The sequence below is a fragment of the Chionomys nivalis genome, chromosome 7 (assembly GCF_950005125.1).
Source record: "Chionomys nivalis chromosome 7, mChiNiv1.1, whole genome shotgun sequence".
NCBI classification, from domain to species: domain Eukaryota; kingdom Metazoa; phylum Chordata; class Mammalia; order Rodentia; family Cricetidae; genus Chionomys; species Chionomys nivalis.
In genome coordinates, this window is record NC_080092.1 from 46,613,854 (window position 1) to 46,635,498 (window position 21,645).

The window sequence follows — 21,645 nt, forward strand, 5'->3', positions numbered from 1 at the left end:
GATGTGATTTCCCTGATATCATTCCTAATCAGCCCGGAGCAAATGACATTCTCCTTGTTCTTAGCTAGGTAATAGGATGGCACAATCTTTCCAGTGTATAAGCCCTCGGAGGACACAGCTCCTAAAATCAGAAGATGAACAGAAAGGACTCACTCATTTCCCAGTACTGCTTTTCGGGTACTTACAAACCCAGAAGTCCCTCCTCCAGAAAAATGACAGTATCCGGAAACTATCCGCCGGAACCGGTCAGGAGGCGGAGCCTCCGGCGACTCTCTAGCTTTCGCTTACTCTATATCCGCCTCGATTGACAGACTCCTAGTTCCAAGGCTCCTTGCAATTGGATGAAGCACTTTGTGTGGGTGGGCCGCCCGAGTCGCCGCGCGCTGATTGGCCAGTCCCGCCGTGCGGGGTTCAGGGGCGGTGCTTGTGGCGGCACGAGGGGTCCGGCTGCCTTGTCAGCCAGGTGTGGACTGGTGCATGTGGGCGCTGCGCTCGCTACTGCGTCCCATCGGCCTGCGCACCATGTCGCAGGGTTCGGCTCGTCGGCCACGGCCGCCCAAAGACCCGCTGCGACATCTGCGCACGCGGGAGAAGCGCGGCCCGTCCTGGGGGCCCGGGGGTCCGAACACTGTGTACCTGCAGGTGGTGGCGGCGGGCGGCCGGGACGCGGGCGCCGCTCTCTACGTTTTCTCTGAATACAACAGGTCAGTGTAGACCAACATCCCCGACCGTGTGGTCGCACCGCCACGTGCTCGGAGCCTCGCTCTCGTCCAGCCTTGTAGGTCCCTTACCTCCCTTGGTCTGCATGGTTTTCAAGCATCCGTGCAATCCGGCCCCTTACCTCCGCCGGGTGTGGCTTTTGGCGTGCCCCGTGTCGTATCAGCATCCCAAAGCAGGGGTCTCCCAGTGTGAGTGTGTAGGCTAGACCGAGCTGGTGAGTAGATGGGGAAAGGGGCTTCTTCCCACCGGCCTATGTTGAACTCCACTCCTCTGTTCCTAACCAAAGAGAGGTTCAAAACCTACCTGCCAGCGACAGAACACGGTCGTCTGGTTGTAGTTAGAGCGTTGTATCTACAATAAGGCATTCTGCAAAATAGACTTTTCTGAGTAGGGTAATCCTCCTCCCACAGGTACCTCTTTAACTGCGGAGAAGGCGTCCAGCGACTTATGCAGGAACACAAGTGAGTCAACCCCTGGCTTCTGGGGTGGAGATGATTATGGGCTTGGAAGCGGAGGTGAGAGGCAGGTGAGACTTATCAGCAGAAGTGATCTTCGGTCAGCTGGGTTTCATCTTGCTGAAATGTATGTTTTTTCTTAGACTGAAAGTCGCTCGCCTGGACAACATCTTTCTGACACGGATGCATTGGTCAAATGTCGGGGGTTTGTGTGGTGAGTTTGTTTTGGAGGTCAGAAGCTGGTGGGAAGTCTCTGGGAATTTAACATGACTTTCAGCTCCTTTGCTCCACTTCTCAGCTCAGGGGAGCTAGAATTCCCTGTGTACTAGCCTAATCAGCTTGAGTGGGAAAAGCCAGACTCAGAAAAGCAGGGCTTGACATTGGTGATGGCCTCCAGGGCTGGACTATACACTTAACTAGAGAGTAGCAGCGGTGATCAGAGTCAGAGTCAAAGTATTTATCATGAAGACCCCCGGCAGTCATATGCAGGCACCTACTGTCAAGATTGCCTCTTTATTCGGGCCCTCAACTTGGGAACATCAAGATTGTGTTGAGGCCGGATTTTGAAAGCTTAGTGGTCCGACTACAGGAAGGAGTGAGGTAGTAGAGTGTGTGTTCCCCCCACCCCGCCCCATTTTCATGGCTGCTATTGGTATGATGTACATGGCCCCCTTCACTTGGACAGTTCAGACAGTGGCCATCCTGGTTCATGCTAGCTCCCTCCCTTCCCCATGTGCCCATTCTAGAGGCACATGGGGAAGATCCCTTGTCTCTTGTACTTCTGGTAATATTTTCTCCTTATGTATGGCATAGTTGCTTATGAGCCAGAATAGGGACATAGGGGTTAATAACTGGATCAAGGAGAGGCAAACACTGCCCCCCTCCACACACACACAGGCAGTGCCTGTATGTTGAGAGAGCTGATTTATTTATTTATATATTTATTGACATTCTTTTTTTAGGAATGATTCTAACATTAAAGGAAACTGGGCTGCCCAAATGCGTTCTTTCTGGACCTCCACAACTGGTGAGTCTCTCCCGAGTCACATGTCAATAACTCCTTTTAAAAGGGTTGATAATAGAATCTTCATTTTTGTGTACTAACCCTCTGCGTACAGGATATGGCAGGTAGTGGAAGTAAACACATCTCTTTTCATAGTGCAGAACTGCCTGTGAGGTCCTCGGTGAGCTGCCAGGGACTCAGCGCCAGCTTCTTAATTTATGAAGTGGCCAGAATGTCCCATAAGGTTGTCAAGGGTGAAGGAAGGGGGGTGCATAGGAGGTACCACACCTCTTTAGACATTTGGTGCCAAGGAAGTGCTTGGTTAAAGCTTTCACTCACACATCTAATTCTGTCTCCATCAGAATGTCTGAATATGTTTCCATCTCCTGTAGCTTTCGCTGTCTACCGAAGTAGCCTTGCATGTCAGTTCCCACTTCCTGTAATCCGTCCTCTGCAGTGCAGCCGGAGCAAGACGTCCATGCAGCGTGTCACTTCTCATCCTAGGCTCTCTTATGTGTTACGATCCACAGTATGGCCTCCAAGTCCCATAGGCCCAGGCCTCTGTTCACATTTCTACCTGTGTTGTAAAGCTTGAGCCACGAGGGTCTTGCTTTCCAAGGTTATTTCCTTCGGAGCTGTGCCTGTCCCTCCAGACAAACTGGTGTCAGCTCCTGTGTCATCTTCAGTGCTCTTTCAGGGCTCCTAATCGCTGCTGAGTTGTGTGAGCTTTTGCTTCATCTCCATCTCTAATGAGAGAGCAAGGACTTCATGTCTTTCAATGTTGCTAACACGGCATCTAATGATACTAAACACAATAAGTATCTGTATAGATAAAATTTAAAAAGTGCTTGCTAAGTTTTGTGTTGATATAAAGTAAGTCCATACTGTATTTATTTGAGTGCTATATTAAAACATAACTTCTTGCTTGCTTATTTTCTAGGAAAAATATCTAGAAGCAATCAAAATATTTTCTGGTCCATTGAAAGGAATAGACCTGGGTATGTTGTTGATTGTGTCTTGTTATCTCATATTTCTTTTTGTATGAGTCCTGCTTTTCAAATTGGAATTCACCAAGAACTGGTTTAAAGCAAACCTTAAAATCACATGCTTCATTCAGCATGCTGTGGTTTCTTCTTTCTCTTGTTCCTTCTCTAATTTTTTAAAATGATTTATGTGTTTTTATTTCATGTGTATTGGTGTTGTGCCTACTTGTATGTCTGTATGAGGGTGTCAGATTCCCTGGAATTGGAGTTACAGACAGCTGTGAGCTGCCTTGTGGGTATTGATAATTGAACCCAGGTCTTCAGGAAAGGCAATCAGTGCTCTTAACTGCTGAATCATCTCTCCAGCCCATCTTGGTCCTTTTTTTTTTTTTTTTTTTTTCTATTTTTTTGAGACAAGGTTTCTCTATGTAGCTTTGCAATCTGTCCTGAAACTTGCTCTGTAGACAGGCTGGCCTCAAATTCACGGAGATTGCCTTGTCTCTGTCTCCCGAGTGCTGGGGTTAAAGGCGTGTGCCACCACCGCCTGGCTATCTCTTGGTCCTTTTCATGCCTCAAGAATACTGGCTTAGCGGGTAGAGTGCTTTAGCCTGATACATGCCTACATTCATTTCTTTCTCTCACTTGGGCTCCAGACTCCTTCCCTGGTCCAAGATGGTTCTTGGGACCTCTAATTCCTTGCAGGAGGAAGTGGTGTGGAGGGTCTGTGGACTCCAGCTGTAAAATGAGGCCCATAACCCCTTGATGGGAAGATGTCAGGAAGCAGACACAGCAGGATCCTTGAGCCAGCAAGCCTCTCTGGCCTGTCAATGCCCCACTTTTGTAAAGCACTGACAGTTTTATATCAGAATTTATATCAGTACTCGTGGTTAAAATGAGAGAGTTTCTGGCTGGTAATCTTATTAACTCAGGGCTCTTGCATTTCAGCACAATATTGGTTTACATTTTTCTTACTGAATCCTGCCCAGTGCTCATAGCATGACTTGCCTTGACTCTGCTCCGTAAAAATGGCCGATTTGAGTACAGCTTCCTTTTTTTTTTCCCCTCTAAAAATGTTAAAGAAAACCTGGTTTTGTTGGCGTATTCCCAGTAACATTCTAGGGAAAGTCAGTGACTGTGGCTGGGTTCCTGCAGGTTCATTTTCCCTCTGGTACTAAGGCTTATGATTTCTTGACCTTCTTTCCTGCAGCTGTGCGGCCACACTCTGCACCAGAGTACAAGGACGAGACCATGACTGTTTACCAGGTCCCTATCCACAGTGAGTCTGGGAGCCAGATCTCCCCAGAGGAGGTGGCTGTTGGTCCCACCCAAGGGACATGTGGGTGAGGAGAGACTGAGGACTTGGTTTGAGTGGCCTGTTTGTTTTCTGAGGATGATTAGAAATTTGAGGTTGGATACTGCTTATCAGACCTTAGCCTCTCGTGAACAAATATAGCAATACTGCACTAGGGCTGCATTTGTTTGTTGCAATTAAGTGCCTTTTTAGAGACTTTTTAATAACTGCAACCTATAGGAGGGGCATTGAGGGCTGCGAAACTCCAGCCATGTTTGTGAGGTACCCGGGCCAAAGGATGTGGCTTTGAGTTGGGAGCAGAGATGCACATCGCTCTGGCTGAACAGTTGGTGCCAGGTATTACCTACCTTTGAAGGGAGGACCTGGTGGTAGGCAGATGCCCTTGACATTGCAAATTGGCATGATCTCGCAAGTTCCTAAGGGCAGTAGAGCAGATGAGAGCGCCTACAAAGGCAGAACTGGGAGAGTAGCTGAAGTTTATGTTGGTCGTGGGTAAAGGGTGTGTTTCTTGAGCAATGGCGCCAGTGCTTCTTAAGACCAGCAAGGGGATTGGCCTACGGTCTCTCTTCACTCACTGCCATCCCTCCCAACTCCAACTAGAAGCGTCTCTTTTTTATTTCTTTCTAGCACCCTTCCCTCCAGAGCACACGATAGTTTACTGTCATGTGTTATCCAATGGTTGACACCTGCGCACTTCAGGCCAGTTTTTCCTTGGAGCCCAGCAGGTTCTGATTGAGTCACGTGCCTGGAGGAGCAAAAGCAGCTTCTGTTAACACCAGCAGCTGTGCTTCAGCTTTTTGATCAGCAGCCGCCCCCGCCCCATTCCCGACCCCTTGATTTTGATACCTAAATAGCTGCAGAATTCTGCTCCTTTTAGTGCTGGTGTCCCTGGGGCCTGTGCAGGATACCTGAATGGTGGTAGCTGAGCTAGTTCATAGCCTGGATGCTTTCAGTCACATACTGTTGACTCTCTCTGTGAGCAAGGCCCTGAGCCAGGCCAGCAGGCCAATAGCTGGTTATTTCTTACTGCAGGGAAAGGAGTGCTGGTCTGATTGACATTAGGGAATTCTTGCTTGTTAACACCTGGGCTGCAGCTGTGGGAAGTGTGTAATGTGATGGCTTCCTCTGCTGCCCAGGTGAACGGAGGTATTGCACACAGCAGCCACTGCAGAGCCCCAGAAGGTCTCCCAACAGGCTCAGTCCACCACAGTCATCATCGGACTCTACAGCAGCTGAAAACGGACAGCACCTTACAGATGGCAACAGTACAGGTAAACTGGGGGGCGCACCTTGCAGTTCTTACTCCTTGTCCTTTCAAAAGATTGTCTCTAATTGACCGACAGTAATTGTATACGTTTGGGGGTACAAAGAATCAAATTAGTTAACTTATCTGTTGTCTCAGCAAGCTATGTGTTACGCTAAGCATATTAGAAATGCATTATTTAAGTGACCGTCCCTCCCACAGTGCCTCACCCAGTATTTCATGCATGCTGGACAAGCTTTGCCCACCGTGCCACCTCTCCAACACTATGTGAGCAGTTTTGAAATGAGCAGCACACTGTTTTCTGTGGTCACAATATAGCGTGACATGAAACTTTGCATTCTTTGCATTCCTTTATCAGCTTCCCCCCCCCTCTGTCCCTCCCACCCTCTCCTCTGACCTTTGATAACCTTCTTTCTCTTATTTTTCAGTGAGATAGGTTTTTTGTTTTTTTTTTTTTAAGATTCCACATGTGGGTGAGGTCATACGGTGCACGGTTTTCTGTGCCTCCGCCCAGTGTTGCAGTCGACAGATCTTACCGCTTCTTACTGCTCTAAGTTAGGGTCTTCACTGTAAAAACGCTGTTTGCACAAGTAGATGCTTTTCTTCCCGTCACATAAAGCACTGGTCTAGGGAGAGAGAGCATGAAAGGTTGTAAGGAGATTGACAGTCCTGAGTGTCAGGCCAGTTTGTAGCTTTGGATAGCCCCAGGATGTTTGTTCTTAGAGGAGCAGTGCCTGGCGATCTCCTGGGTGTAGGGGGCTTTTGTGTCTTCATTAACAAAACAATAACTCAGAGACTGGTTGCTGTACTCACACAACAGACAGGTCAGTGAGAGTGTCAGCCTCTTAGAAGGCAGCTGCCTAAGACTTGCTCTGTCTGAGGATTGAGCACTCAGACTCTGCTCTTCAGTGTTGGGCACAGCTGGGTCAGCTCCTACTGGTCTCAGGGCAGGTGACTAAGAAGGCAGACCTTGACAAACTTATTTTATATGGCAAGCAAAGAGGACCAAAACCTGGTGTGGGAAGTCGTCTTGTATATGTGTTGCTTTATTGGTTAATGAATAAAGAAGCTGCTTTTGGCCAATGGCTTAACACAATATAGCCAGGCTGGAAAAGATAAAGTGGAGTCAGTGAGAAGCCGTGGAGTCGCCAGAGGAGAAAGACGCCAGCCAGAGGTAGGCCATGAGCCTCGTGTAAAATATAAAGTAATAGAAATGGGTTAATTTAAGATATAAAAGCTAGCTAAAAATATGCTTAAGCTTTTGGCCAAACAGTATTGCAAGTAATATAGTTTCTGAGTGATTATTTCAGTTCTGGGCAGCTGGGAACGAATGAACAGCCTCCACCAACAAAAACTCACATAGTTCCTTCAGGCATTTAGCTGTTGTCTCATTTTTCTTTTATGTACTTGTTTATAAAACATTACAGTGAAAGCTGGCAGGATGTCTCAGTGGGTAGACCCTTGCTGCCAAGCCTGAAGACCTGAGTTTGATTCCCAAAGTCCACATGGTAGAAGGAGAGAACTAACTTTGACAGGTTGTCCTCTGACCTTCACATAAGCAGAGTGTGAGTCTCCTCCCCCCACCTACATCACCCCCATAAATAAATGTATATAAACAAACATTACGACTTATTTTATCCTGCCCCAAAATATTAAGCCAAATGGGACATGTAAAAAGTTCTACTTACCATTCTGAGTTTTCTGGCTGGAGTTTCCTTCCTTGCCTTCTCTTCTCCTCTTTCCCCTGTACTGGAGAAGAGCCTAGGGCCTTGAGCCTGTTAGGCAAGCATTCTCTCTCTGGACTAGTTTCTATTTCCTTATTTTGAGACAGTTGTTTGAGCTGCCTTTGATTTTTTTTTTTTTTTTTTCTCCCTGCCTCAGCCTCCCAAGTAGCTGTGATTACAGACATGCACTGCCAGGCCTGTTCACATCAGAAAGATAAAGGGGTGTGTAGTAATGACAGGGTCATGCTTCTACTTCAGGTTGGGGTCAGCAGTGTCCCTTTAATGGACTGAAGGAGAATTAAGGAATAGTAATTTCAGAAGCCTATACAGCCTTCACGTTCACCTTGTTAAATGTGCTTTTTCTCAGGTGTCGGCGGGAAAGCAGGAGGCAGGGACCCTTCCTTAGTGGTAGCTTTTATCTGCAAGGTAATTCTCGGCAGAAGTGGGCAGTGAGTGGACCTGTGGCTGGTGGCCAGCGGGTGGTGTGTGCTGGTTCTGAGAGCTCTTTGTTGCTGTTAACACGGAAGAGTAACACTTCATTAAGTTCACCGCTAGGTGACAGTGTGCACAGCACTGTGTCCGTCTGGCTCTGACTCTGAAGCCTTTCCAAACAAACCCTTCTTTAGAATACATGTGCCTGCTGCATTTTAATGATTGTGAGCAAGTAACAAATGGTAGAGCCTTTCCTGAGAAAGCTAAGACAGACTGCGCCATCAGCATCTGAGATTGTGTGTGCCTTCCCTTTTTCGCAGCTGCACTTGAGGAAAGGAAACTTCTTGGTGCTTAAAGCAAAGGAGCTGGGCCTTCCTGTGTGAGTGTCAGGCCCTTGGGAACTCTGTGGGGGGTGGCTGTGTTACAAAAAGGTGTCTCACAGAGTGCTTGCCTGTCTCTGTCTCTCAGTGGGACGGCCGCCATTGCACCCATCATTGCTGCTGTCAAGGACGGGAAGAGTATCATGTTCGGAGGAAGGGAGGTGAGGCTCCTGGTTCTCAGGATTTAGCACTTGCAGGTGGGGCCTGGAATGCTGGGCAAAACCACTGTTTGCCATAAGCTTACAGACACTTTGAAGGATGTGTGGGACATGTTGGGATTACCTACTCTTGGCTGGATGGTGGAACCCTTACCTAGTGATGGACCCCTTCAGTGCTCTGCCCAGGCATTCTTATATCTTGTCTGCTCACACCTGCTGGGCTTTTGTGTTTGTAGATGCTTCCCCTTGTTCCTGCAGAGCAGTGCCTGCCTTCAAGGATGGCCTTTGCTAGCAAATCTTATAGCAGAGCTGTGCTCTTTGTCTACGGAGGTGTCTTTGGTATCTTACATGCTGTCCCTCCCACTAGCCACTCTGGTTTGAAATGTCTTCGTAGACAAGTGCCCATCTGCTGAAGTAGGAACAAACAGAGCAGGGAAAGGTGGGTGGCAACCACTCAGGTCAGGTATTAAATGTGGGTTGTGTAATGGTAACAGTTGCCTTGAGGGACATTTGGTTGTGGCTGAGCTAAGACTGTTCTAGAAGAGCACTCTGCTCCAATCAGCGACCTGTCTCATTGTCTAGATTGCTCCTGAAGAGCTTTGCACACCCCCAGACCCTGGTCTTGCATTTATCGTGGTCGAATGTCCTGATGAAGGATTCATCCAGCCCGTCTGTGAGAATGACACCTTTAAAAGGTAATGACGAGGGACTTTGGGTGGGAGAAGTGAGAGCTGTCACTGTTCAGCACAGGCATCCATGTCCCAAAGACAGACCATGTCCTTGAGATGCACTGCGTCTCTGGGAAGGCCTGAACTTCGGGGTCAAGGTGTGTCTTGATCCTATTGGCAAGAGTTGGGTATTGTTTATAGTTAGTGCTCTTTGGAATGAAATTTGAGAACAACTGACAGCCACAAGCCATCAAGGACTAGACAAATCAGCTGCAACTTAGAGAGAGAAGGGGGGCATAAAGAGGGGGAAGACACACGATCAAGAGAGAGACATCTGAATCTAGATCAAATTCCAGAATGAATGTGCAGGCAAATAAATTATCTGACCTGTTTATTCCTATATGAGCTTTCTTCCTCAACTGTGTCGAGACTAATGAAGTAGGACAGTGTCGCAGACCCTGTGACCTAGATTGTGCTAGGGGCAGTCTCAGCATGGAAACATCTTTCTGGCCCAGGTGTTGTGTCCACTGGAACACAGCCTGTTCTGCAGCTGCAGTCCTGGCTTGAAATTTCTCCACCATGAATTTTTGGTACTCAGGCTCAGCCTTGAAAACAGCACCTGCTTTCCCACTGAGCTTCATCTCCAGCCCTTGGTCTTTCTGAGGCAGGATATCCCTGTGTAAGCTCAGCTGGCCCTGGTCATGCGGTCCTGCCTTAGCCTCCTTAGTGCCGAGTATGGTGCTGCTACTACCACCTTAGTACATTCCTTAAGCCTCGTGTCTGTCGGACTTGACTTCCTCCCTAGTGGCTTGTTTGTATTTGCTTGTCTTTCACGTGCTGTGATTTCTACTTGTACAGCAGATCCTCCTGGCTCCTGTACCTTCCCACAGTAGTGTCAAGACCCTCCTTGGTCATGTTCTTTGTGCTTCAGTGTCTTGGATACTGGGTACAGACTATCCTATTGTGAGCCAGAGGAACTTGAGAGCCCTGTGCCTATGTGAGATGCTCTGTGTGTATGTCTGTCTGCCTAAGTGTGATAGTGGTAGTGAAGACAGCCACTGAGCTAAAAGGAAGTGTCACCAGGTTAGTAGGCCATGCCTGAGAGGTGGTACCCATGCCAGCACTGAGTATTCCAATTCATGGCTGCACAATCAGTCCCCTTTCATGTATATCCTGAGCTTTTATCTCTTTCTGAAGGAAACTCCGTTCTTCCTTCTGTCCAGGTACCAGGGAGAGGCTGATGCCCCTGTGGCCTTGGTGGTCCATATTGCCCCAGAATCTGTACTTTCTGACGGCAGGTACCAGCAGTGGATGGAGAGGTATGGAGACCAGTCCAGGACATAGGGTAACTCTTGTGGGAGGTGTCTGAATGTATGTCCACTAAGTACTGCTCTCTCTCACCTGAGCCTGCCTGAATTTTCTCTGGGATTTTTGTCTTAGAAATTCTGAGCCAGTCCCTCTGTAGGAAGGGTGTGTGTTTAATCATCGCCACTAGGTGGCGAAGTGGGCCCACTTCCCAGTTGTCCAGGACGACTCCTTTATGTTCCGCTCAGTCAGTGCAGAGGAGAGACCGGCAAATGTAAAGGAACAGCCTGCTTCAGCATCTCACTGCACGTATGTGTGATGTCAACTGCTCTGGCTTCTTCTCGAGCAGGTCTGTGAGAAGGTCCACCATCATTTAATAATCCCGCACTGGCGAATAGCACCAGAAGGGTGTTTGTCTTGGGTATTTGGTGACCTCAAGTGGCTGCTTAGCTGCCCTGCCATCTGCTTCACCACCTGTTTCCCTGTCCTCTCTGCCCTGAACGGTTCTGGGTCTTAAGCTCCGTCTTTCGTTCCTCGTGAGTCTAAGTCACAAGAACACAAATACCCTGTTCTTTAGTGATGTTTTCATATCCCTACATGAAGGTCTAACACGTTCTTAGTTTAACCACCGTTCTTTCCTGCATACTCCAAAGGAAGCCCCAGGAGGGACAAAAGCCTGGACTTCGATAAGGAGCATCAGGATTATGTCTGGCTGTGTGGTCATTGTTTGGGGCATATGACATAGTTCTGCACATGTCCATCACATTAACCTGTTTGTGTGCGGTCCTTTCCCTGAGCTAGGGTGATCCTGACAGACACTGTTAACAGTGGGCTGTCTCTTTTTAGGTTCGGTCCTGACACGCAGCACCTGATTCTGAATGAGAATTGTTCCTCAGTCCACAACCTTCGCAGCCACAAGATCCAAACCCAACTCAACCTCATCCACCCTGACATCTTCCCCCGCCTTACCAGCTTCTGCAGTAAGGTAGCTAGTGCCCTGCAACTTCCTCGCCTGTGGATTCTCCACCTTTGTTTTCTCACCAGGAAATATGTTCTTGTCTCTTGCAGGAGGAAGGCTCTGCCCTCAGCTTGCCCACAGTTCGGGGCGAATGCCTCCTCAAGTATCAGCTCCGCCCCAAGAGAGAGTGGCAGAGGTGCGTGCAGTTCTGATCTGTGGGGACATCTATGGGGTGGAGGGGTTTCTGGACCTGGTCAGTAGCGGTGTTCTGGAAAGCATTTCCAGCCGTGTGCCTTCTGCTACAGTAGTCACCTGTGCAGTAGCCGGAGAGCCCAGCTCCAGTAATGGGATGCTCATTAAGATAAGGTCTCACTCTGTAGCCCTTGCTGGCCTGTAACTTGCTATGGAAACCAGGCTGGTCTCAAACACAGAGATCTTCTGGCCTCTGCCTCCCAAGTGCTGGGATAAAAAAATATGTGCCACTATACCTGGCCCCAGTAAAAAGGGCTTTAATGGTATTTCTGATGTTTTACTCATCTTGTGCATATTTTTTCTTGTTTTAATGCAATAGTAAATGTCTTATATATGTCTTTGATTGGAACTCTGCTTCCTAAAGGTGATTTCTAAATGTGAGGTATTGGGTCACAGTGTGTGACTTCTTTAGGCACCAGTGACCATACATTGCCGCCTGGAAAGCCCCTGCATACACACTCCCAGGCAAGTGAGAAGTCTTTGCTGACTACCTGATGGCTTGTCTTCTTTTGGAAGTGGGAGTGTGCGGTCCTCATGTGTCCCAAACTCCCAGCATCATTGTTAGAGCAGATCTTGTTATAGAATATCACCGTGCTGTTGTGGTTGAATAGTCATTGCTCTGGGTGGTATGCCTTGGGCCATGGGCATTGCTACATGCCTTCCTCAGCCCATGTGCCAGTGTAGATGTCATTCCGAGGTCCCAGACCCACTGCACTGGACAGGTTGACTTGGAGCTGCTTTTTAAGCTTTGGGGGACTTTCCTGCTCAGCTAACCCAGGGAATCAGCCCTCTCAATATTGTGCTGAGTAGAGAGGAGGCCAGCAGTACCAGCATTCACTGGCACTCACTGAGGGTGTAGGCTCTCTGGGTGCACCCCAGAGCTGATACCAGTTCTGGTTCTGCAGATCACCCCAAGAGTCTCAGTTTGCCAGCTGTGTGCCTGCTCACTTTAATTTTAGAGGTGCTCGTTGGAACCCTGCTTCTCAGCTAAGACCCTTGTGGTCCTCCTAGGGGGACATTGGCTCGTGTGGAGACATGTAATTTTCACAGCCAGGTGAGGGGATGTGGTGCTGCAGGGACAGCTCCACTGTAAGAAGAATTCATCTTGCCCAAGCACCAGGAAGGCCTGACTGTCAGGCTTGAGGCTGGAGAGGATGCAACGAGCCACAGTTATTCAGGACTTACTCATCCTATTTAGTTGAGGACGGTTTCAGAGACTACAGCTGCCTGGGTCTCCTGCTACTGCACAGGTGACTACTAGTCCTCTATTGGTTACTTTTCTATTCCTGTGATAAATAGCACCATGACCAAAATAACTCTAGGAAAAAAAAATTATTTTGACTTGTGATTTCAGAAGGTCAAGGGTTCATCACGGTGGGGAGGCATGGCAGCAAGTGGAAGGCATAGTGTGGCAGGAGCTTAAGGATCATAACCTCAGCCACAAACAGAGCAGAGGAGTGAACTGGAAGAGGGTCGGCTGTAAACCCCCAAAGTTCAGCTCCAGTGATAACTTCTTCCAGCAAGGTTGCGATTCCCCATCCCCTCCCCCAGCATCATCCAAGAGCTCATATTCTGAACATCCAAGTCAGCATTTGCCGAGAGGCTGTGCAGGCCCCTTGGGTCACCCAAGTTATTTTCCTTTGCAGGGATACCACACTCATCTGCAATACTGATGAATTCATAGCCGAAGCCTTGGAGCTCCCCAAATTCCAGGAGAGTGTGCAGGAATATAAGAAGGGTGTGCAGGAAAGCCCAGCCCCAGAAGGTGAGCCAAAGTCCTGCCTGCCTGAAGCTTGCAGTCTTAAACAGGCCATCATACAAATTGCAACCTGATTACCTAACTCGGGACTTCTCTGTATTATATATAACAGAGGGTCGAGGGAGGTGTTGCAGATCTTTGTGCATATGACCCTACATCAGTAAACTCCATGTTTAGTGGCAGTGTCTGGGCACTCTTGAGGGTCCACCTGTAGGAAAATGGTTAGGGAACACTTGTGAGACCATGTTGATCGTCCCTTGCCACAGTTGCTGTTGGGTTTTCCTGGTTGACTAAGAAGGGCCATGGAAGATGGTGGCTACATTATTGCTCCATCAGGGAAAGCAATTGGAGAATTTTGTGACCTGTGCACTTTGGGGATTTTTCTTAGTTTTCAGTTAGTGATAAAGAAAATGCTAGAGTAGAAGGGTGTGGGTTTTAATCCAGATGGCCTTTCTCAACCTTTGCTTTTCTGAAGGTCAGCGCTAGGTCAGCCATTCCTCTTCCCATGTGTGTCTGTTTCCTGGGAGTTGCTTCATTCTTTTTCTTTCTTTTTCTCTCTCTGTCTCTCGCACGCTTTCTTTCTTCCTTTCTTCCTTTCTTTCTCTCTCTCTCTCTCTCTTTTCTTTCTTTCTTTCTTTTCTTGCATTTTTAAAGTTATTTTATTACTTTAAAAAAAAATGCCAATCCAAATTTCCACTTCCTCCTCTCCTCCCACTTCCCTCCCACTCCCTCCACATACCCGTTCCCCCACCCCCTCCAATCCTAAGAGAGGGCAAGGCACCCTGCCTTGTGGGAGGTCCAAGGCCCTCCCCGTCACATCCAGGTTGAGCAAGGTATACATCCAAAGAGAATAGGATCCCAAAAAGCCAGTCCATGCAGTAGAGACAAATTCCAGTGCCTTTGTCATTGGCCCCTCAGTCTGCCCCAAATGTCAACCACCTTCAGGGGGACTAGTTTGATCCCATGGTCATTCATTCCCAGTCCTGTTGGAGTTTGTGAGCTCCCATTAGCTCAGGCAAACTGTCTCAGTGGATGAACCCCTCATGGTCTTGAATTCCTTGCTCATACTCTCACTCCTTCCACTCTTCAGCTGGATCTTGGGAGCTCAGTCCAGTGCGCTGATGTGGGTCTCTGTTTCCATCTGTTTTTGGACAAAGGTTCTATGGTGACATTTAAGATAATCATCAGTCTGACTACAGGGCAAGGCAAGTTCAGGCACCCTCTATATTGTTTAGGGTCTTAGCTGGGGTCATGCTTCATTCTTTCTTGAAGCATGAATTTAATCAATAAAAAATATCAGGAGCCAAATATTGGGGGGAAACCTGGAAGATCAGAGAACTGGGAGCAGCTGCCAGTTACTTCCTGTCTCCTTCCTCAGTCCAAAAAGAGGTCTATACCCCACCTTGTCACTTCTGTCTCCACCTCCTGATTGCTGGGATTAAAGGTGTGAGCCGCTGCCACTACCCAGCTTCTATGGTTAACTAGTGACTGGCTAATTCTGCCCTCTGATATCCAGGCAAGCTTTATTTGTCAGAACACAAATAAAATACCACTTTCTGATTAAGTTGCTGCCCTGGTGTGTTAGTTCCTAGCCACCCTGGTGAAGCTGAGGGCTAGCCCTGTGTTTCTGTGCAGCAGATGGGCCATTACATACACACAAAGTGTGCAGTCTTGGTGCAAGGTGGACGTGCCACCCGCATGGAGGAACTAGTGATTGGGAGTTAAGGAAACCTATGTCATTTAGTGATGTTTTGCTTTAAAGAGAAGCCTGAGTAATTACTATCTTCCAGATGCTGTTCTTCCCTGACAGCTTGCAGGCCTCATACTGAAAAGGAAACACATTTTCCCAGTGCCCCCCAGGAAAGTGAATTGCACCAGATGGCTTGCCCACCACATGACAGAATGCTGACTCAAGTGCACTTGTATTTTCCACAGAGAAAAGAAGCCAGTATCCCGAAATTATCTTCCTGGGTACAGGCTCTGCCATCCCAATGAAGATCCGAAATGTCAGCTCCACACTCATCAACTTAAGGTACCATGTTTGCCCCAGAAGCTGCTTTCCACCAGAGCTTTCTTCTAAGCAGTCCTCTCCACTCAATAGGCTGGTGTCTGAGAATGGAACTAGTGGGCTTTGCTGTTTTATTTTATTTAGGATATATTGTTGAGAACTCACTATGGTGACCCAGCTGTCCTGGAACGTCGGGCAGCCCTCCTTTATCTGCCTCCCAAGTTTTGGGCATGCTGTGTCTACCTGCTTATTGCTGGGAAACATGCAGATCCATCCCCTCATGACTTTGGAGAAAAAACTGAAACCTCCTCTGCTGTACACAATGCTGCAGGGTGTCCCAATGAGCTTATACATTAGGCCTGTGAAGGACAGGTGACTACTGACTTGGTTGACACATTGAGAGAGGTTGCTTTAGTTGTTCAGCCTAAACTGCAGGTCTAGGCTGTGAGCTTGTGTCTAAACCAGTACCTGTGTTTCTGTCAACTTCTTGCTGGTACATTTCAAAGCTTTTGGGGTCTTGCATATTTGTTGATATTCAGTTAATGAACTGAATTGAGTTCTGTTTGTTTTGTTTTTTTTCTGGTTGATTTCTGGGCTTGCTTAGGTTCATTTATCTGCAGATATGTCAGAGCCACTGTGAAGTGTTCATGACCACTGCTCTGCAGACATGTTTGTCAAGGAAGCGCATACTGGTGAAGTGCTGGTTAGTTCTTAGAGCTCATTATAGTGGGTGTTAGTGATGGCCAAGCAATAACAGGGTAATGCTGCAAGTGTGCACTGTAGTACGCAGGTGCACCCGAGGTCAGACAGTATGCACTGCAATGCACTGGCACACTTGAGTCAGACAGTGTATGCTACAGTACCCAGGCACACCTGAGGTCAAATGTTTCCAAATCTGGACATGTTTTCTTCATGAGTGAGAAATGTAGGAAAGTGGGTTAGAGTTGCCTGGCCCCCCTTGAAGACTTCTGGTTTCTGGTCCCTAAATTCAGCCTGGTACCCCTGTTGATGTGAACAGGGCCAGCCTTTTCTCATTTAGGCTCTCCCCTAGAAGTCACTGTCTTTGGATAAGCGTGGCCCTTCCAATCTATGTTCCTCGAGAGAGGAAGGAAGGGTACCAGAGGCATACCTCCATCTGTCTACTTGAGTAGAGCCTCCGCATTGAGTGCTGAGTTCAGACCTGAGATCTGCCCAGTGGACACTGTAAGAGGAACCTTGAGCCACACTCGCCACCTCCCCGGAGAAAGTTCATGCAGCCCATCCTGTCTCAAGACCATTTGAAGATGTGGGCCAACAAAAGCAGACCACTTGGAAAGGGAACTGGGAGTCATCTCCTATGACATAATGCTGTCTGTGGCACTCTCAGCAGAGTGTGGCCAATTCAGGGGAAGCAGAAGGGTACTGTGAGGGCTGTCTCCACTCCACCATCTTTTTCTTTTTTCTGTTTTTCACACACAGCACTGTGTTGATGTATATCCTTAGAGGCTTCGGGGTACTTTAGATCTTTCTTTCATATAGAGAAGACGGACTGGTCTAGAATGACCTGTGTGATTTAATTAGTTGACTTTTATATGAGCTTCACAAAGGATAAGGGCGTGTGGTTGTGGAAGGCGGGGGCCAGGATGGCCACAGCAATGCCATTCGGAGAATCCAGACTAAGCCGTTCCCGTCTTTTGCAGCCCTGACAAGTCTGTGCTGCTGGACTGTGGAGAAGGCACTTTTGGACAGCTGTGCCGCCATTATGGACAGCAAATAGACAGCGTCCTGTGCAACCTCGCTGCTGTGTTTGTGTCCCACCTGCATGCGGACCACCATACGGTGAGCGTGGGACCCAGAGGTCAGCATGCGAGAGCTGCTGGCTCCTTTAGTCAGGGCTTGGGATTTGTTCTCTCTAGTACCGAACTTTTGACTTTACTCAACTTTTCTTGCTTCACACACAGCCTGGATCTGGGCCTGTTAGAGCTTTCTAGGTCTCAGCCCATTGCCCTCTTTCTAACATAGCTATGTTTTTGTGCCTGTAACCATTTCAGTCATTGCTTAGCATGTGCAACTCCACCTGTGATGTGGGATAGGAATTGGGTCAGTGAGCTAGGAACCACTTGTCGGCGGGACTCTGACCTGTGGCAAGGACCACTGGACCTGGCTCATTACATGTGCTCTCTTCCAGGGCTTGCTGAATATCTTGCTGCAGAGAGAGCACGCACTGGTAAGTGAGGCTCCTGACTGACATTGGTAATTGACTGCTTCATGGCCAGCTAACTGTACCTGCAACTGAATCCAAACCATTTTTACTGGGAAGTCTGCTTATTGGCTATACGCTGGAATCTTCTTTCAGGAGTCTCTGGGGAAACCCTTCCAGCCTTTGCTGGTGGTGGCTCCTACTCAGCTCAGGGCCTGGCTGCAGCAGTATCACAACCAGTGCCAGGAGATTTTGCACCACATCAGGTGAGCACCCTGTGTAACGAGTCTTTCTGCCCCGCCAGCCAAGCTCTCAAATTAACTACATGGAGACTTATATTACTTAGGTAAACTCAAGCCTTAGTTCAGGCTTGTCCCACTAGCTCTTCTAACTTAAACTAACCCATTTATTTTCATCTATGTTCTGTCACATGGCTCATTACCTCATCTCTATACTGCTCATGCTGCTTCCTCTGCATCTGGCTGGTGACTCCGCATTTTTCCTAGAGTTCTCAATCTGTCCTGAAATCCCACCTGTCATACCTCCTGCCTAGCTACTGGCCATTCAGCTTTTTATTACACCACCATAGCAATATATTTTCACGTAGCGTACAAATATCTCACAGCAACCCTGTGCACCAGACCCCAAGCTATTGCCTTCCACTTCTGCCTCCTTCCAGTGTTCCAGCTGACAGGAACTCCAAGTATCCCAGTTCTCGCTGCATCTCTATCTCTGCAGCACACAGCTGCCAGCACAGAAATGTTTACACCAGGGGGTGCACAGCAGGGCTGACCCAGCTTATGTCCAGGGAAGGATGAGAAAGAGGCCTGCTGACAGATGCTGCCTGTGACCTGCACTGTCTTAACTGTGAACTAGCTAGGCTGGGCGTGTGGCTTGGATCAATTTTTCTGTCTTCATTCCTGTGACAGAAGTCATGTTTCTTAAAACCACTGAAAGTTCTTCATCCAAAGAACTGAAGTGTGATGGTAAGTGACTTTTTGAAAAAATGTTTTCATTATCATTTTTCAATCACTTTGTCTTATAGTATGATTCCTGCCAAATGTCTTCAGAAAGGGGCAGAGGTGTCCAGTCCCCCAGTTGAAAGGCTAATCAGCTTGCTGTTGGAAACATGTGACTTAGAAGAAGTAAGTGGCCCTGGTGCAAGCCCCACAGAGGGTGGGCAGCATGGGGAGTGGGGCCTGAGTTCTCCACCTCTGCTCCCTCAGTTTCAGACCTGCCTGGTACGGCACTGCAAACATGCTTTCGGCTGTGCGCTGGTACACTCGTCTGGCTGGAAAGTGGTCTACTCGGGGGACACCATGCCCTGTGAGGCTCTGGTCCAGATGGGTAAGTGAGGGGCGTGGGCCTCACCCAGGATCTTTGAGAGATGCATGGGATATGGCAGGTGCCAGGTGTGTGCAGATGGGTATGTAGCTGATACCAGCAGATAGCAGTCTGATTCTTATCCAGTTGGTCCCCTGGCTGTCGTCCTGAAGAGCAAACAAGTCATGGCACCAAGGGAGATGAGTGTTTGGTCAGAACACAGCTATGGATGCCAGGAGTATATAGTCCTCATCCAAATTCCTCCTTGATGCCCATCTTTCTGTTCAGGGAAAGATGCCAACCTTCTGATACACGAAGCCACTCTGGAGGATGGCTTGGAAGAGGAAGCAGTGGAAAAGACACACAGGTAGTGCCATTTAGTGCTTGTCACCCTTTCTTGTGTCACATGGAAGCTAAGCAGCCTTCTGCTCATTCCCAGAGAGATGGTGCCCACTGCCAGGTGGGACTGGCTGGTTTCTTCCAGGCCTCTGGAATTTCCTGAACCCACATTAGCTCTCCTGGGCACTCTGCCTCTGTTCTTGATTATCCCCCAGGCAGGGTTCTATGGTGGCTTGTGGGGTTTTAAAAAAACAAACCAGCTGGAATAAACTGTCACTTCCGGGTAAAGTGGTGTCATGACTGAATCCAGGGTATTTTAAGACCAGTCTTCCTAGGTGCTGGGGGTCTTCTTGGGTGTTATTCTGACAAACTGACAGCCAGAACCACTGCCAGGCCTTCCTCAGGAAGTGTGGGCAGGCTCTGGCCTCCTACCAGCCCTCCCTGGTGCCCTCAGCAGGAAGGACGGGCTTGGACTTTTGCACCGAGGCTTAGTATCCTGTGCATTCTTCTTGCTGCAGCACCACCTCCCAGGCTATTGATGTGGGGATGCGAATGAATGCTGAGTTTATCATGCTAAACCACTTCAGTCAGCGTTATGCCAAGATTCCCCTCTTCAGCCCTGACTTCAATGAGAAAGTTGGCATTGCCTTTGACCACATGAAGGTCTGTATGCTGTGTGGACCCTGAGGGTTCTGAGGGGCAGGGCCAGGTAGGAAAGTGACCCTTATTCACTTCTTTTATGGCCTAGGGTCACCAAAGAAAGCATCTTTATCACTAGCCAGGTGTAACCAAAATCTGACTGTGGACAAAGTCTGCTCCTGAAGGTCTTCCTGCCCTTAGGGTCCCTGGAGATAGTAGAACTTCTCCCAGGCCTGGGCCATTCCCACTGCAGCCTTAGCACCAATTGGTGGGAAAAGGGGCTAGACTCCCAGAGTACCAGGGTCAGGCTTGCCCCTTTTGTCTCCTCAGATAAAGGAGTGGGCATGAGCTTGATAGAAAAGTCTGTACGATTTGATTCCTTTTCCTTTGGTCTCCCTACTCTTCCCCAGGAGTGGGGAATTGGCCCTTCTTCACTGTACTTGCTCCCCTCCTATAGCATTCTTTTACGCTACAGTCCATGGCCTAAGGGTACGTAAGGACGGAGAGGTGGTCTCACCCCAGCTCCCATACTCCTTTACCCCTCTCATTATGCTGTCCTGTCTCTCATCAGATCCGCTTTGGAGACTTCCCAACAGTACCCAAGCTGATTCCTCCACTGAAGGCCCTGTTTGCAGATGACATTGAAGAGATGGTCGAGCGCAGGGAGAAGCGGGAGCTGCGCATGGTACGAGCAGCCCTCCTGGCCCAGCAGGCAGACAGCCCAGAGGACACAGAACCCCAGCAGAAGCGGGCCCTCGCAGAGGAGCCGCACAGTCCACAGAGCAAGAAGGTCAGAACCCAGTGAAGGTCTCTGCCATCCTGGACTAAAGGCTGTGTTCCTCTGCCCTGTGTGGAAGCCACATCTTCTCTCATCCTGGCGGGAGTCAGCACACATGATCTAGCCACGAGGCAGTCTGGAATCAGGAGTAAGCAGTCCTCTATGGCCATGGCTGGGGAGCACCCATCTGCCAGGTGCCTCCCATGCTTGGAGGAGAACACAGTGGCAAGACAGGAGGTCACACAGTGGAAGACAGCAAGCCAGTCTTGAAAGAAGTCATGGAAATTGAGGTGTCTGCCCTCACTCACTAGCACAGGAGGCTCCCTCTGAGTGCCAGAGTCAAGCCACGGTAAAAGTGAAATTGGGTGTATGTGTCTCAGGCACCAAGAATAGTTTTTCCAAGGACTCAGACTCAATAAAGCTCAAGTTTGGAATCCTGAGTTCTTTGGCTTCATCGTGGTACTGCTTCAGTGTGGGGGTCGTCGATGGGCTGGGTACCTAGTGTGTGTACACTGCATGCTCCAGAGGCAGCAAGGATCTTGGAGCCTGTTTTTCTGCTCCATGATGAGAAAGAAAATCACTATGAAAGTATGAAGAAGTGTCACTTTGGCCTAGATGCCCTGTTGGATCTGAAAACAGGGTAGTGACGGGAACTCGGAAGGATGTTCAAAGTCGGCTCTAACAGTTACATATTCTCCCTACCCAGGAGAGCATGGACAGCACTTGAGGCACTTGGCCTTCCCTGACGGTGACCTTCAGACTTCCTCCTGAGGCAGCCCAGGATGTGTGAATGCCCAGCTGTCTCTCCTGAAACAAGACCATGTGCCAAGCTCAGGGATAATAAATCTATTTTAATAACATTACTCTTGACAACAGTTTGTACATGTATTTAAAGATAACCTTCAACCCCCAGGCTCCGTTACAAATTGGGGGTTGGACCGCCCTTGCCAGGAAGTGTGCGAAGCTGTAACATCAAAAGTCTGCAGATCCCACTCTCGGAGAAGGG

General features: G+C 48.6%; 1 protein-coding gene across 3 annotated transcripts; it reads left to right on the plus strand.

The window, feature by feature from the left end:
* The first annotated feature begins 420 nt into the window (after positions 1–420).
* On the plus strand, positions 421–21,474 carry Elac2 (elaC ribonuclease Z 2). 3 transcript variants are annotated; one of them, XM_057775755.1, is made up of 25 exons: positions 421–704; positions 1,131–1,181; positions 1,319–1,389; positions 2,138–2,202; positions 3,119–3,176; positions 4,369–4,437; positions 5,610–5,744; positions 7,829–7,887; positions 8,214–8,272; positions 8,362–8,434; positions 9,014–9,126; positions 10,323–10,418; positions 11,251–11,389; positions 11,473–11,558; positions 13,261–13,379; positions 15,309–15,405; positions 17,061–17,199; positions 17,549–17,587; positions 17,717–17,826; positions 18,606–18,705; positions 18,787–18,907; positions 19,172–19,250; positions 19,741–19,885; positions 20,433–20,651; positions 21,346–21,474. In XM_057775755.1, exons 1-25 carry the CDS (start codon positions 478–480, stop codon positions 21,364–21,366), a joined length of 2,490 nt encoding a protein of 829 aa, XP_057631738.1. In that variant the 5' UTR covers positions 421–477; the 3' UTR covers positions 21,367–21,474. The 3 variants fall into 3 exon arrangements, with proteins under 3 accessions (XP_057631738.1, XP_057631739.1, XP_057631740.1); XM_057775756.1 differs by lacking the exon at positions 421–704 and having other exon boundaries at positions 1,178–1,246; XM_057775757.1 differs by lacking the exons at positions 421–704; positions 1,131–1,181; positions 1,319–1,389; ... (7 more) ...; positions 9,014–9,126; positions 10,323–10,418 and having other exon boundaries at positions 11,283–11,384; positions 20,433–21,428.
* The last annotated feature ends 171 nt before the right edge of the window (positions 21,475–21,645 follow it).

Coding starts and splice junctions, on each gene's coding strand:
- Elac2 (XM_057775755.1), top strand. CDS start 478: ATGTGGGCGCTGCGCTCGCTACTGCGTCCCATCGGCCTGCGCACCATG. Junction 1,182..1,318: donor CGACTTATGCAGGAACACAA/GTGAGTCAACCC, acceptor GTTTTTTCTTAG/ACTGAAAGTCGCTCGCCTGG. Junction 11,559..13,260: donor CCCAAGAGAGAGTGGCAGAG/GTGCGTGCAGTT, acceptor TTTCCTTTGCAG/GGATACCACACTCATCTGCA.